General features: G+C 44.2%; 1 protein-coding gene and 1 long non-coding RNA gene across 3 annotated transcripts in view; one reads left to right on the forward strand and one right to left on the reverse strand.

The window, feature by feature from the left end:
- The window catches only part of LOC106576298 (transmembrane and coiled-coil domain protein 3), a 57461-nt gene that overhangs the window by 20742 nt on the left and 20841 nt on the right, over positions 1–15878 (forward strand). The window contains exon 1 of one of the 2 annotated variants that reach the window (XM_014153392.2): positions 13095–13317. The exons of the other annotated variant lie outside the window; for it this stretch is intronic. Coding sequence (XP_014008867.1) covers positions 13246–13317 — 72 coding nt within the window. The 5' untranslated portion in view covers positions 13095–13245. Of the gene's footprint in view, positions 1–13094; positions 13318–15878 lie in introns of those variants that run through there. 2 annotated transcript variants of the gene reach the window in all.
- LOC123728237 (uncharacterized) overlaps positions 11174–15878 on the reverse strand; it is a 32029-nt gene continuing 27324 nt past the window's right edge. Inside the window, exon 3 of the long non-coding RNA XR_006760146.1 lies at positions 11174–11783. This is a non-coding gene — a long non-coding RNA (uncharacterized lncRNA). The remainder of the gene's footprint in view (positions 11784–15878) is intronic.

Below are 15878 nucleotides of genomic sequence, written 5' to 3' on the forward strand. Positions count from 1 at the left end.
TCCATGACAGTCCCAGTCTGTTTCAAACAGCCTGATGTTACCTGGCACCATGACAGTCCCAGTCTGTTTCAAACAGCCTAATGTTACCTGGAACCATGACAGTCCCAGTCTGTTTCAAACAGCCTAATGTTACCTGGCACCATGACAGTCCCAGTCTAATGTTACCTGGCACCATGACAGTCCCAGTCTGTTTCAAACAGCCTAATGTTACCTGGCACCATGACAGTCCCAGTCTGTTTCAAACAGCCTGATGTTACCTGGCACCATGACAGTCCCAGTCTGTTTCAAACAGCCTGATGTTACCTGGCACCATGACAGTCCCAGTCTGTTTCAAACAGCCTGATGTTACCTGGCATCATGACAGTCCCAGTCTGTTTCAAACAGCCTAATGTTACCTGGCACCATGACAGTCCCAGTCTGTTTCAAACAGCCTGATGTTACATGGCACCATGACAGTCCCAATCTGTTTCAAACAGCCTGATGTTACCTGACACCATGACAGTCCCAGTCTGTTTCATACAGCCTAATGTTACCTGGCACCATGACAGTCCCAGTCTAATGTTACCTGACACCATGACAGTCCCAGTCTGTTTCAAACAGCCTAATGTTACCTGGCACCATGACAGTTCCAGTCTGTTTCAAACAGCCTGATGTTACCTGGCACCATGACAGTCCCAGTCTGTTTCAAACAGTCTAATGTTACCTGGCACCATGACAGTCCCAGTCTGTTTCAAACAGTCTAATGTTACCTGGCACCATGACAGTCCCAGTCTGTTTCAAACAGCCTAATGTTACCTGGATCCATGACAGTCCCAGTCTGTTTCAAACAGCCTAATGTTACCTGGCACCATGACAGTCCCAGTCTGTTTCAAACAGCCTAATGTTACCTGGCACCATGACAGTCCCAGTCTGTTTCAAACAGCCTGATGTTACCTGGCACCATGACAGTCCCAGTCTGTTTCAAACAGCCTAATGTTACCTGGCACCATGACAGTCCCAGTCTGTTTCAAACAGCCTGATGTTACCTGGCACCATGACAGTCCCAGTCTGTTTCAAACAGCCTGATGTTACCTGGCACCATGACAGTCCCAGTCTGTTTCAAACAGCCTGATGTTACCTGGCACCATGACAGTCCCAGTCTGTTTCAAACAGCCTGTTACCTGGAACCATGACAGTCCCAGTCTGTTTCAAACAGCCTAATGTTACCTGGCACCATGACAGTCCCAGTCTGTTTCAAACAGCCTAATGTTACCTGGCACCATGACAGTCCCAGTCTGTTTCAAACAGCCTGATGTTACCTGGCACCATGACAGTCCCAGTCTGTTTCAAACAGCCTGATGTTACCTGGCACCATGACAGTCCCAGTCTGTTTCAAACAGCCTGATGTTACCTGGCACCATGACAGTCCCAGTCTGTTTCAAACAGCCTAATGTTACCTGGCACCATGACAGTCCCAGTCTGTTTCAAACAGCCTGATGTTACCTGGCACCATGACAGTCCCAGTCTGTTTCAAACAGCCTAATGTTACCTGGCACCATGACAGTCCCAGTCTGTTTCAAACAGCCTAATGTTACCTGGCACCATGACAGTCCCAGTCTGTTTCAAACAGCCTGATGTTACCTGGCACCATGACAGTCCCAGTCTGTTTCAAACAGCCTGATGTTACCTGACACCATGACAGTCCCAGTCTGTTTCATACAGCCTAATGTTACCTGGCACCATGACAGTCCCAGTCTAATGTTACCTGACACCATGACAGTCCCGGTCTGTTTCAAACAGCCTAATGTCACCTGGCACCATGACAGTCCCAGTCTGTTTCAAACAGCCTAATGTTACCTGGCACCATGACAGTCCCAGTCTGTTTCAAACAGCCTAATGTTACCTGGCACCATGACAGTCCCAGTCTGTTTCAAACAGCCTGATGTTACCTGACACCATGACAGTCCCAGTCTGTTTCAAACAGCCTAATTTTACCTGGCACCATGACAGTCCCAGTCTGTTTCAAACAGCCTGATGTTACCTGGCACCATGACAGTCCCAGTCTGTTTCAAACAGCCTGATGTTACCTGGCACCATGACAGTCCCAGTCTCTTTCAAACAGCCTAATGTTACCTGGCACCATGACAGTCCCAGTCTGTTTCAAACAGCCTAATGTTACCTGGCACCATGACAGTCCCAGTCTGTTTCAAACAGCCTAATGTTACCTGGCACCATGACAGTCCCAGTCTGTTTCAAACAGCCTAATGTTACCTGGCACCATGACAGTCCCAGTCTGTTTCAAACAGCCTAATGTTACCTGGCACCATGACAGTCCCAGTCTGTTTCAAACAGCCTGATGTTACCTGGCACCATGACAGTCCCAGTCTGTTTCAAACAGCCTGATGTTACCTGGCACCATGACAGTCCCAGTCTGTTTCAAACAGCCTAATGTTACCTGGCACCATGACAGTCCCAGTCTGTTTCAAACAGCCTAATGTTACCTGGCACCATGACAGTCCCAGTCTGTTTCAAACAGCCTAATGTTACCTGGCACCATGACAGTCCCAGTCCCAGAGGTTGATTGTTATCATGGTGCTGTCAGGGTCGTCTGTCTCTGATTTTCAGCTTCCACCCATTACAGATTCTCTCTTTCTTTATGGATGGGTAGTGAGAGCACACTGCTGAGCGCCATGCATTTGGCTGGTCAGTGAGAAAGATGAGATTACTCACGTCACCGTTTTTGTAGAGGTCTGCAAAAAGGGTTTCTGGCCTCCCCTTAAGTAGTTTCTGTTTAAAAGCTTTCCTCGTTGTGTCATTTTTGGCCTCTGGAGGGTAGAGAATGGATTTAGCGCTGAGGGGGAGTTGGGGACATGGTGCCTGTGGACTCTGCTACTACTGCTGCTGCTGCTCCGTTCTGCTGCCCCGTTGCCATAGCAACCAGTTTGTTTGTCTGCTGCTTTTGCTAGCGAGCTCTAATTTAGTTCAAAAACCAGCAAAAAAAGTGACAAATCTTTACACAAAAAAACAGAAGATATGTTTAAAGTTAGTCGGTGCTCGTTTTTGGTTTACTCACTCAGTTTGGTTGTTTGATGTAGTTGTATTAACTCTCCTTGCTAGGTTTGTTCTAGCTCATTTCTTCTGGCTAGCTTGTTAGTCTGCTGGCTAGGTCTTTGTTGTGTAGCTAGCTAGCTAGAGTCAAAACTTCTTAACCTCTCTAGGGTAGGTGGCACCAAATCGTCCCACCTACGTAAGAGCCAGTGAAATCCCATGGCGCGTTATTCAAAAACCTCAAAAATGCAAAAACTTCCATTTTTCAAACATATGACTATTTTACACCATTTTAAAGACAAGACTCTCGTTAATCTAACCACACTGTCCGATTTCAAAAAGGCTTTACAATGAAAGCAAAACATTAGATTATGTCAGCAGAGTACCCAGCCAGAAATAATCAGACACCCATTTTTCAAGCTAGCATATAATGTCACATAAACCCAAACCACAGCTAAATGCAGCACTAACCTTTGATGATCTTCATCAGATGACAACCCTAGGACATTATGTTATACAATACATGCATGTTTTGTTCAATCAAGTTCATATTTATATCAAAAAACAGCTTTTTACATTAGCATGTGACTAGCATGTGACTAGCATTCCCACCGAACACTGCCGGTGAATTTACTAAATTACTCACGATAAACGTTCACAAAAAGCATAACAATTATTTAAGAATTATAGATACAGAACTCCTCTATGCACTCGATATGTCCGATTTTAAAATAGCTTTTCGGTGAAAGCACATTTTGCAATATTCTCAGTAGATAGCCCGGCATCACAGGGCTAGCTATTTAGACACCCAGCAAGTTTAGCACTCACCAAAGTCAGATTTAGTATAAGAAAAATGTTATTACCTTTGCTGTCTTCGTCAGAATGCACTCCCAGGACTTCTACTTCAATAACAAATGTTGGTTTGGTTCAAAATAATCCATAGTTATATCCAAACAGCGGCGTTTTGTTTGTGCGTTCAAGACACTATCCGAAAGGGTAAATAAGGGTGACGAGCATGGCGCAATTCGTGACAAAAAAATTCTAAATATTCCATTACCGTACTTCGAAGCATGTCAACCGCTGTTTAAAATCAATTTTTATGCCATTTTTTTCATAAAAAAGCGATAATATTCCGACCGGGAATCTGCGTTTAGGTAAACAGACGAAAGAAAATAAAGCATTCGGTCGACTCGGGCACGCGCCTAAGCCCATAGTACTCTGATCGGCCACTTGCCAAAAGCGATAAAGTGTTTCAGCCAGAGGCTGCCTCGATATCGTTCAGCTTTTTCCCGGGCTCTGAGAGCCTATGGAAGCCGTAGGAAGTGTCACGTTAGAGCAAAGATCCTCAGTCTTCAATAAAAAGAGCCAAGATGAAACACAACTTGTCAGACAGGCCACTTCCTGCATGGAATCTTCTCAGGTTTTGGCCTGCCATTTGAGTTCTGTTATACTCACAGACACCATTCAAACAGTTTTAGAAACTTTAGGGTGTTTTCTATCCAAAGCCAATAATTGTATGCATATTCTAGTTACTGGGCAGGAGTAGTAACCAGATTAAATCGGGTACGTTTTTTATCCGGCTGTGTCAATACTGCCCTCTAGCCCTAACAGGTTTTAACTTGAGGCGCAAAGTTACTTTTTTTCTATTCTGAATGAATAGAGTTGTTGTTCATCACTTCTTGTCTGGAATTCTTTTTCGATTAGAGTGTTTATCTCATTCTAAAAACAAAAAAATATGAAATATATCAGGAGCTCATGTTGAGCATGACTCTGTCTCTCTGTGTCTCTCTCTCTCTCTCTCTCTCTCTCTCTCTCTCTCTCTTTCTCTCTCTGTGTCTCTCTCTCTGTGTGTCTCTCTCTCTGTCTCTCTCTCTCTCTTCCTCTTTCTCTTCCTCTCTCTCTTCCTCTCTCTCTCTGTCTCTGTCTCTCTCTCTCTCTCTGTGTTTCTCTTTCTGTCTCTCTCCCCTCTCTCTCACTCTTTCTCTCTCTGTGTCTCTCTCTCTCTGTCTCTCTCTCTCTTCTTCTCTCTCTCTCTCTCTCTCTCTCTCTCTCTCTCTCTCTCTCTCTCTCTCTCTCTCTCTCTCTCTCTCTCTCTCTCTCTCGCTGTCTCTCTCTCTCTCTCTCTCTCTCTCTCTGTTTCTCTCTGTCTCTCTCCCCTCCCTCTCTCTCTCTTTCTCTCTTCTTCTCTCCTGCTCTCTGTCTCTGTCTCTCTCTCTCTGTCTCTCTCTCTCTCTGTCTCTCTCTTCCTCTCTCCCTGTCTCTCTCTGTCTCTCTCTTCCTCTCCCCCCTCTCCTTTCTCTCCTCTCTCTCTCTCTCTCTCTGCCTTGCTTCTTCTTCTCCCAGGTGGCGCAGCGGTCTAAGGGACTGCATCTCAGTGCTAGAGGCATCACTACAGACACCCTGGTTCGATTCCAGGCTGTATCACAACCGGCCGTGATTGGGAATCCCATAGGGCGGCGCACAATTGGCCCAGCGTCGTCTGGGTTTGGTCGGTGTAGGCCGTCATTGTAAATAAGAATTTGTTCTTAACTGACTCGCCTAGTTAAATAAAGGTTACATTTAAATACAAACAATTATTATTATTCTCTCTCTTTATCTTGTGGTTGTATCTGTGGTTAATCAGGTATAGATGCTGGTAAGACCCTCTTTCTCTCTTTAATGATATTCTGCCACACAGTCCAGTCAGATTTACAGCTGAGGTTGAATACTACTGTCCCCCTCCTACCACCACCCACCTCTACCAGTCACTCTCCCCAGCCCTGTATTCATATGCCCCATATGAATAAGAGACCGTGGAGATGGGAGGGATTAGTGGCTTGTGGATAGGTCTCTTGATCCACCATCATTCTGGGTCTGAATAGAACAGAATGGGCGGAGTAGAGGAGGGGAGGAGGAGGATAAGGGGGCAAGGAGGGGTGTTTTGTTGGGGGGCAAGGAGGGGGGGAGGTAAGTCTTTCTCAATAGCGTGATGTCTGGCTGAAAAGGAGAGCTGTTTGGGGGAGGGGTCCAAGGGGAAAGGAGGGAGAGAGAGAGAGAGAGAGAGAGAGAGGACAAGAGAAGGGGAAGAAGGAGAGAGGAGGTAGTTGCTGTCTATTCCACTCCCCCCCTTCTCCTCTCTACAGCCTCTCCCTGCTGGTCCCCACAAATAGGCCTGCCATTCCAGTTTAGTACAGTTCTGTTATGACTTATGTAATTTTAGCAACCCAGTGTTGATTCGTTCCCAGCCTGCCCTCTGAGTGCGTTTAATAATGTCTGGCAGTCAGAAAGTAACCTCTGTTATTACACATGGCTGAGGTATGAGGCCTGCGAGACTGATTGGTTTGTCAGAGCAACCCATCCATAGAAACAGTGGCTGTGTGTGTGTGTGTGTGTGTGTGTGTGTGTGTGTGTGTGTGTGTGTGTGTGTGTGTGTGTGTGCGTGCGTGCGTGCGTGCGTGCGTGTGTTCTCACTGAGTCTAAAATCAGCAGCTCGTATCAGAAATTAGTGGAGAGGAAGCAGTACGAGAGAGAGAGAGAAAGAGTGTAATGTTTACTGTTCATTTTTGTATTGTTTATTTCACTTTTGTTTATTATCTAAACATAAACATATGTTTCCCATGCCAATAAAGCCCTTAAATGAAATTGAATTGAATTGAGAGAGAGAGAGAGAGCGGGGGAGAGAGAGAGAGAGACTGCGTAAAGGCCATTAGCTGAAAGGGACTGAGTGGGAGATTGTCAGTGTGTGTGTGTGTGTGTGTGTGTGTGTGTGTGTGTGTGTGTGTGTGTGTGTGTGTGTGCATGCGCGTGCATGTGTTCACTCTGCCTCAGTATACTGAATCTTTTCAGAATACCCGCGTTGCTGCGTCGAGATTAGGGAAGATATCACACAGACTGTCACACAGACTGTCTGTCACACGTGCTCCATACACACACTGGTACACACAGGACTGAAACAGAGAATACAGATTCACACTTTGTGTTCCCATATGTACATATAGTGATCTGTTCTCCTATAATCCGATTACACTCTGCACATCAGCAGTCTGGACAGATAGGCCTTAACACTGCTAGAGGAGCAGCAATGCACTGTGTGTGTGTGTGTGTGTGTGTGTGTGTGTGTGTGTGTAACAGAGACCCAGACAGTGTGTGACCTAATCTGGCCCTGGCATCTCTCTGAGTCACACAGGAAGGAGAAGGGCCAGAGTTCCTCAGAGCAGTCTGTTCCAATGCCTTACCAGGGGGAATCGTCTGTTCGTTTCGATTTCCTTGTTCGTCGTAAGATTATCACACAATCACCCACGCACAAACACAGAGGACAGCTCTGGGGTCAGTTAGAGCCAGTATGACTCTTATAGAGGCTTCATTAGGATCCCATTAAAACATTCCAGATCTCTACATCAACATCCCATAACTCCACCTCAATATTCTGTTCCGGAACCATGTAGGAAGGTAGAGGTCAGACTGGAGTGACGTCTGGGACAGAGACAGGAAGTGGCACAGGAAGTGTAGAACGAACACAACGTCAGGGGGAAATGGAACAATGGCAGCCTTGCAATAAACAGCACGCGCACGCACACTTACACCAGATGAACTATAGCCCACTGTCTCTCTATGCAAAGTCAATATTAATAAACTGGACAATCTTTTCTTTCAGAGTAATTGGATTATCAACTCAAAAGAAATGGACTATCAAGCGAGACCACTAGTGCCATTTAGATAAGATATTGCGGCAAAGGAGAGTGTGTGTATTGATAAAGAGCAAACACACTGCTGGTAGTTCAGCTCTCAGAGAGATGAGACTTCTGTGTGATTAAGAAAGCAGCAGAAAATGAGAGGTAGAGAGAGAGTGGCGCAAGGAATAAAACATTGACTTGGTTTTGCAGTTGAGACCAGTGTAAAAGCTGCATTAGAGTTCATTGGCTGGTGAACTTCTGATTAGTGCTCTGATCAATGTGAGTTATATGAGCAGACTGTGTGTGTTCGCGTGTGTGTGTGTGTCTGCGTGCGTGTGTGTGTTCTGCGTGCGTGTGTGTGTTTGCGTGCGTGTGCAGCATGCATGCGTGCATCCGTGTTTGTTCTAAAGCTATTCTCTCTGGGCACACATGGTGCTCCAAGCCAAATCAATGCAGCCAAACACCAATTTAGACCAAATTAACATTCCATTCCTCATTATAAATCACACATTTAACTAATCAACAGGCCTACATAGGTGATAATGGAATAGAAGTGGATTAGTTAAATGGTCTGATCAAAGCAGTGAGATCTGTCCCCAATCCCAAAACACCCTCTACCTCTCTGATCTTATTTATGATACTAATAATAATTATTTGGTGGGTGCTTATATTTGTCCTATTTCATGTACAAGTGTGTATTATACGCGTGTGTGAATTGGAAATGTGATTTTTGCATATCCCAACTCCCCCTGGGACACCCTCGGAGGGTGGGGTCATGGCCAGGGTCTGCCATTATTAACAGTGACCCTGGAACAATTAGGGTTAAGTGACTTGCTCAAGGACACATTGACAGATTTTTCACCTTGTCGGCTCTGGGATTCTAACTAGTCGCTAGGATATCTGCCGCCTCAAGAAGACTATTTTGTGTTTCTAGTACCGAAATAAATGGAAGCAATTATGGTTGAAGCTCCCGTAAACCCATTTGAGGACTTGTTGTTTACCTGGTTTCTTCAGATCTGCCAACAGTGAGGGGCTAGGTGGGGCCAGGCTAGGGGCTGTTTTCAGGCTGTGTTGTGAGTGAGAAGGTTAAGAAGCCGTGATGACTACTCTCCTGATGGAATTGTACTGTCTCTGGCTGCAGTATTTCTGATACGCAACATGAAATAACTTATTAATGATTCACCCCCACCAAATGTATCAACATATTCTCCCTTCTCCAATTGACTCCGTGTCTAATGGATGAATTACTCCAGAGCCAGAATCCATCTGATCCCATCTTGGCACTCATGCCACCCCTCTCTGTGCCCACCGTGCCCTCTGCGCCAGGTGATGTTCTCTCCCTCCAAGCTGATTCATTCAGTCTTGGAACGTCTACCTGTCACCGGCCCAGTCGTTATGGCGATTAACGGCTGTGTGACTCATTCAGTATTCTTTCTCTAGCTCTCTTTCTATTGGCCACCAGAGGAGCTGCTGTCATTCTGCCAGCCCTTCATACATCTGACTCCACAGGCACTTTGGGAGTTTAGGGTATCAATGCAGGGTGTGTGTGTGTGTGTGTGTGTGTGTGTGTGTGTGTGTGTGTGTGTGTGTGTGTGTGTGTGTGTTACTCACACTTTTAAGCAGTACCTTCACACATTCATTCAGTGTATGAAAATATAATACGATCGTCATTATCTGTCTGCCTCAAATCAATTAATACTAATACATTTTATTTGATATATTCCCACCTTGGCGACCATTTTAATATACTGTGTGTGTGTGTGTGTCTGTGTGTGTGTGTGTGTGTGTGTGTGTGTGTGTGTGTGTGTGTGTGTGTGTGTGTGTGTGTGTGTGTGTGTGTGTGTGTGTGTGTGTGTGTGTGTACGTGTGTACGTGTAGGCTTATGTGTTATTCACAACCAACATACAGTGTGTGCAGTTCAGTGCAATCCTTATTATCTCTCTGCCTCAAATCAATGATTGAGTTTCCATCCATATTGCCTTCTTAGCTTTTGGTTCACTGCCATTTCTACTTCCAATATGTAGGCATATATGCCTATGTGCATACAGTTGAATTTGGAAGTTTACATACACTTAGGTTGGAGTCAATAAAACTTGTTTTTCAACCACTCCACAAATTTCTTGTTAACAAACAATAGTTTTGGCAAGTCAGTTAGGACATCTACTTTGTGCATGACACAAGTAATTTTTCCAACAATTGTTTACAGACAGATTATTTCACTTATAATTCACTGTAGAACAATTCCAGTGGGTCAGAAGTTTACATACACTAAGTTGACTGTGCCTTTAAACAGCTTGGAAAATTCCAGAAAATGATGTCATGGCTTTAGAAGCTTCTGATAGGCTAATTGACATAATTTGAGTTAATTTGAGGTGTACCTGTGGATGTATTTCAAGGCCTACCTTCAAACGCAGTGCCTCTTTGCTTGACATCATGGGAAAATCTAAAGAACTCAGCCAAGACCTCAGAAATAAAATGTAGGCCTCCACAAGTCTGGTTCATCCTTGGGAGCAATTTCCAAACGCCTGAAGGTATCACGTTCATCTGTACAAACAATAGTACGCAAGTATAAACACCATGGGACCAAGCAGCCGTCATACTGCTCAGGAAGGAGACGCGTTCTGTCTCCTAGAGATGAACGTAAATGTGGTGCGAAAAGTGCAAGTCAATCCCAAAACAACAGCAAAGGACCTTGTGAAGATGCTGGAGGAAACAGGTACAAAATGATCTATATCGACATAACCTGAAAGGCCGCTCTGCACGGAAGAAGCCACTGCTCAAAAACCACCATGAAAATGCCCGACTACGGTTTGCAACTGCACATGGGGACAAAGATCACCATTTTTTGAGAAATGTCCTCTGGTCTGATGAAACAAAAATAGAACTGTTTGGCCATAATGACCATTGTTATGTTTGGAGGAAAAAGGGGGAGGCTTGCAAGCCGAAGAACCACAACCCAACTGTGAAGCACGGGGGTGGCAGCATCATGTTGTGGGGGTGCTTTGCTGCAGGAGGGAGTGGTGCACTTCACAAACTAGATGGCATCACGGGGAAGGGAAATGATGTGGATATATTGAAGCAACATCTCAAGACATCAGTCAGGAAGTTAAAGCTTGGTTGCAAATAGTCTTCCAAATGGACAATGACCCCAAGCATACTTCCAAAGTTGTTGCAAAATAGCTCAAGGACAACAAAGTCAAGGTATTGGAGTGGCCATCACAAAGCCCTGACCTCAATCCTATAGAAAATGTGCGGGCAGAACTGAAAAAGCGTGTGCGAGCAAGGAGGCGCACAAACCTGACTCAGTTACACCAGCTCTGTCAGGAGGAATGGGCCAAAATTCACCCAACGTATTGTGGGAAGCTTGTGGAAGGCTTCCCGAAACATTTAAGGGCAATGCTACCAAATACTAATTGAGTGTATGTAAACTTCTGACCCACTGGGAATGTGATGAAAGAAATAAAAGCTAAAATAAATCATTCTCTCTACTATTATTCTGACATTTCACATTCTTAAAATAAAGTGGTGATCCTAACTGACCTAAGACAGGGAATTTTTACTATGATTAAATGTCAGGAATTGTGAAAAGCTGAGTTTAAATGTATTTGGCTAAGGTGCATGTAAACTTCCCACTTCAACTGTATGTATGTGTTTGCTTACTGATCAGGTATGTTATAGCTGGTTTACCTTGTGAAGGCGACATGGGGCTCTGACAGGTGGGAGACTGCATATGAATAAGCTGAGGAGGAAATGTCCTGTTCTGTTTATGGACAGTAAAATAACAATAACCTCCTGGGCCTGGGTCACGTGACACAGCTACTGTACTCATCTGCTTGCCAGCAGCATAATGGGCTGCCTACTGTGTCTTTAAAAATGGATGACACAACAAGAGATTTTCTTATTGAATTATTTATGTGGACCTTTATCCTTGGAGACAATGGTGGGGTATCCACTACCTCTTCCAAAGGGTGACATGCTTAGGCCAAGGCTACCTGACTTATCTCGCCATAGAAATGCTCTATTTCTATCAGCTGTCTCACCAAGCCGATCTCCGTAGCACACATGTATGCAGTGAAGCACCTGCATGGGGCGCTGTTGAGGCTTCTGTGGAAAGGTGTGGCAGTCTTGTTATTTTTATTTTTTTACATGGGGAACACAAGTATATATAAATAATATACAAGGACAATTGTGATAGGGGGCGGGGCTAGGGGGTACAATATCACATTACACAAGGACTTACAATGTGAATTATGAATTACATAAAATTGTTTCAACTTATTTCTATCGTAGGTAAAGAATCCAAGCACTACATCTCCACAATAGTGTAAAATCTTCATAAATGTGTTCAATTATAAATCTACTGATGTCTTACCACAGTTGTACATGAATTACATGAATACAATGCCAAAAAAGAAGCAGCACCATTTCTGGGTGGTCATTACAAAAGGTAAAATTTGACTTTATGTTTTTCTTAAACTTCTTGGCAGGATACTATTTATGAATAATTGTCCTTCATTTTGTTAACAAGTATGTATGTGTGTGGCAACATCCAAACTTTTCCCCCACAGATATGATCAATAAAACCGTTTCCAATAAGGCATGACATAATACAACTGAAACAAGGTTCGTATCGCGCTGTTGTTGAATGGACCAAAAGAGAAACAAATCTCAAGTCAACAGGGTTAATGGAAGGTAGGCTCTGAGGGTCAGGTCTTGACACGTTCCTGAATAATAAAGAAACACCTGAGGGAATGGCATCGAACACAATTGCAAAATCTTTAGGTGTTACAGGGATCTTGTAAAGTGATAAGAATTCCTTATAACTAAGTAAAAAACCCTCTGCATTTACAAGTTAGCTCACCAATAGGATATTATTTCGGAACCAATATTCTAAAACAAAGACGTGCCAGTCACAGACAGGTGCGGCACGCTGATGATAACAGTTATCCGGGAGGTCGTGAGGCAGGCCACTGTGTCCTGGACCGCGCTAAATGGACATTTCGCACTCGGTGGAAAATGACCCTGAACTTCATCGTATCTAGTGCTATATTCATTCGACTTGCCATTAGTAAAATGTTAAGTCGTCCCATGGGCAGCAACATGTGTATGGGAAGACTGGCAATTTGATGCCTTCTCTCCATTTCTAGGCTACTTACTATATATTCCTATTTCTAAACTTGGATGGTTGTTCATTTCAACATAGGCAACACACTCTCACCTAACTCAACTCTGGCTACAGTTAAAAAATATATATTTTAGATAAATGATTATGAGGTTAATTAATAGTCATAACGGGTTAATTACATGGGCAAGTCCTAATTGTGTCGGTTAAATATATCAATTAATTTACTCTGGAGTCGTGGGAGGAGTCTATTCGCTTCGCACTCTGTCCTGCGCTTCAGACGCAGACTACCGCGGGAGACACTGATCACCCGACAACCGCAGTGAGTGACAGTAGTGAGTGACAGCTCTCGGACGGGGACGACGTGAGCACTGTGGACAGTTTGTAACTTTGTTTTTGTAGGGGAACGTCAAGTCCACATTCACGGACCAAAACTACGGGACTATGCCCAGTGCCGATACCGCTGTGGATAAAAGTTTTTCAGAAGTAAAGAGATATAACATCTGCGGCGAAATGGTAAATATGCCTTCCTGGTCACATCGTCGGCGGAATGACAGCGACTTGCTGTAACGTATCTGACTGCGTCTGTAGAGCTAGCCAACATTTGTCACGTCTGATATTCGGTAGCATACTATCACTTCTCCGTGGCGGTTGTAGTGTACAATATCGGGAATATGTATAATCTATGTTGTTAGCTAGAGTAGCAACAAACAGTTGTCTCTATGCGAATTATCCCAACTAACCGTAGCTAACAAAGTATTGGGGCTATAGTTTATCCGTGACTGAGTTGAGTTCGGAACCGTTCCATCGTGCAGCGCAGTCCCAAGTGTTGGGGCGACTTGATTTGGAAATGATGTGCACCGTATCCGTTATATCATGTGAGACGTTGTAGTTAATTGCAACAGGACATGTTTAGGAATCTACTTTAGGAATAATTTCAGATAATTCCATAGTTAGACAGGCTGTTTGTAAATTGTGGTCATTTCTTTATTGCTTTAGATTTTTTTTGTATCTAGCCAACACATGTCTAACTGAATTTGTTATTTATACACTCAGTGTTTGTATCTTTTGTTTTGACAGCCAGATATAAACCGGTTAGTCAAGGATTTGTTCTGCTGGGCAGGTGTTTCATTGAAGGCAACAGCAGCTCTTTTCATAAAACGTAACTATTGCGTGCGACCTCACTGTCAAGTGCTCGTCCATGAACACAACAGCTGTTGAACAAATTTACGAAGTAGGTTCTAGTCATTCGGTTCCTTTACCCCAGAGGTTTTGTCGGGAGCAAATGTGCAGCCAGATGTTTGTGGTGGACGTGGCCCCTAAACGCTTTCCTTTATATGGTCATTCCCACTCTATGTTGCCACGGTATAGTTGTTTTGTCTCTGGTGTTTGTGTTCATTCATAACTGTAATATTGTGGGTGAGATACAGTGACGAGTTATACTTATAGAACAAACAACGCTGATAGCTGATCCCCATACCATGTCCCATTTAGGGGATAGGCTATGCAAAACTAAATTGAGCTATTTGTCCTAGTATATGACAAACCACCCCCTCAATTAATGTATGAAAGAGTGAAAATGTAAAGAAGGATATGTAGTCAGGGGTCTAGCTGGTATTCAGCTATATATCCCTTATAGAGGGTAGGCATAGGGGAAAGGATGGAGAGTCAAGGGAAGGCTGGGGGATGGGGCACTGCCATATTCCACATATTCTATTTTACAGTGGAATCCCTTGGTCGGTAACGGCCACTGGAGTGGAAAGGAGCGTTTGGGGGCTCTCGCCAGCCATCCATACGTTAATTAGCGTGGCTGGAGAGTGACGGCTTGTCCGTGAGTCAACCGGGACGGGATAACCCTGGCTGGAACAGACTACAGAGCAGGGAGAGGAGATGCTGAGAGACAGCACTTCACTTCACCCTCCCTAGTACACATGCCCCATATTTTCATTCCAGGATAGTTGTTTTGCGGTTTGAAGGAAAGTGGCCTAGATTTAACATCCGCATACTAGCATTTACATTATGGAAGACAAATCCATATGTTGTTGTTATTACTGGTGATGATGACCACACACACACACACACACACACACACACACACACACACACACACACACACACACACACACACACACGCTGTAGCCAGCAGCACTCGACAGTCAGTGTGTGTCCATTTGGCATCTGTCATATAAAAACTGTGCCCCTCTTCCTCTCCTCTCTCTGCCTGGCCACCATCCCCACTCATTCATATTTAACTACACACACTGACAGAAGCTGGCACATTTCACTGCATATAAAGTGATTTCAGAGAGAGAAAGCTTTCAAATCCTTTACATCAACAGAGATGCTAGAATTGTAATCTGACAAACAGGCAGACGGACAGAGAGACAGACAAGCAGACATTGTGATTGATGGAGGGTGTTATTAAGGTTGGATGTTATTTATTCATTAGTGCCTCGCTAGTCTTTCCATCTTAAGTACTGAATACACAAAGGTCAGCTCCACCCTGTGTGTGTGTGTGTGTGTGTGTGTGTGTGTGTGTGTGTGTGTGTGTGTGTGTGTGTGTGTGTGTGTGTGTGTGTGTGCGCGCAGTGAGGGAAAAAAAGTATTTGATCCCCTACTGATTTTGTACGTTTGCCCACTGACAAAGATATGATCAGTCTATAATTTTAATGGTAGGTTTATTTGAACAGTGAGAGACAGAATAACAACAACAAAAAATCCTGAAAAACGCATGTCAAAAATTGTATAAATTGATTTGCATTTTAATGAGGGAAATAAGTATTTGACCCCCTCTCAATCAGAAAGATTTCTGGCTCCCAGGTGTCCTAATCTCCGTATGTTACCTGTATAAAAGACACCTGTCCACAGAAGCAATCAATTAATCAGATTCCAAACTCTCCACCATGACCAAGACCAAAGAGCTCTCCAAGGATGTCAGGGACAAGATTGTAGACCTACACCAGGCTGGAATGGGCTACAAGACCATCGCCAAGCAGCTTGGTGAGAAGGTGACAACAGTTGGTGCGATTATTCGCAAATGGAAGAAACACAAAAGAACTGTCAATCTCAATCGGCCT

Source organism: Salmo salar, chromosome ssa17 (genome assembly GCF_905237065.1).
Source record: "Salmo salar chromosome ssa17, Ssal_v3.1, whole genome shotgun sequence".
In the NCBI taxonomy this organism is placed as follows: Eukaryota; Metazoa; Chordata; class Actinopteri; order Salmoniformes; family Salmonidae; genus Salmo; species Salmo salar.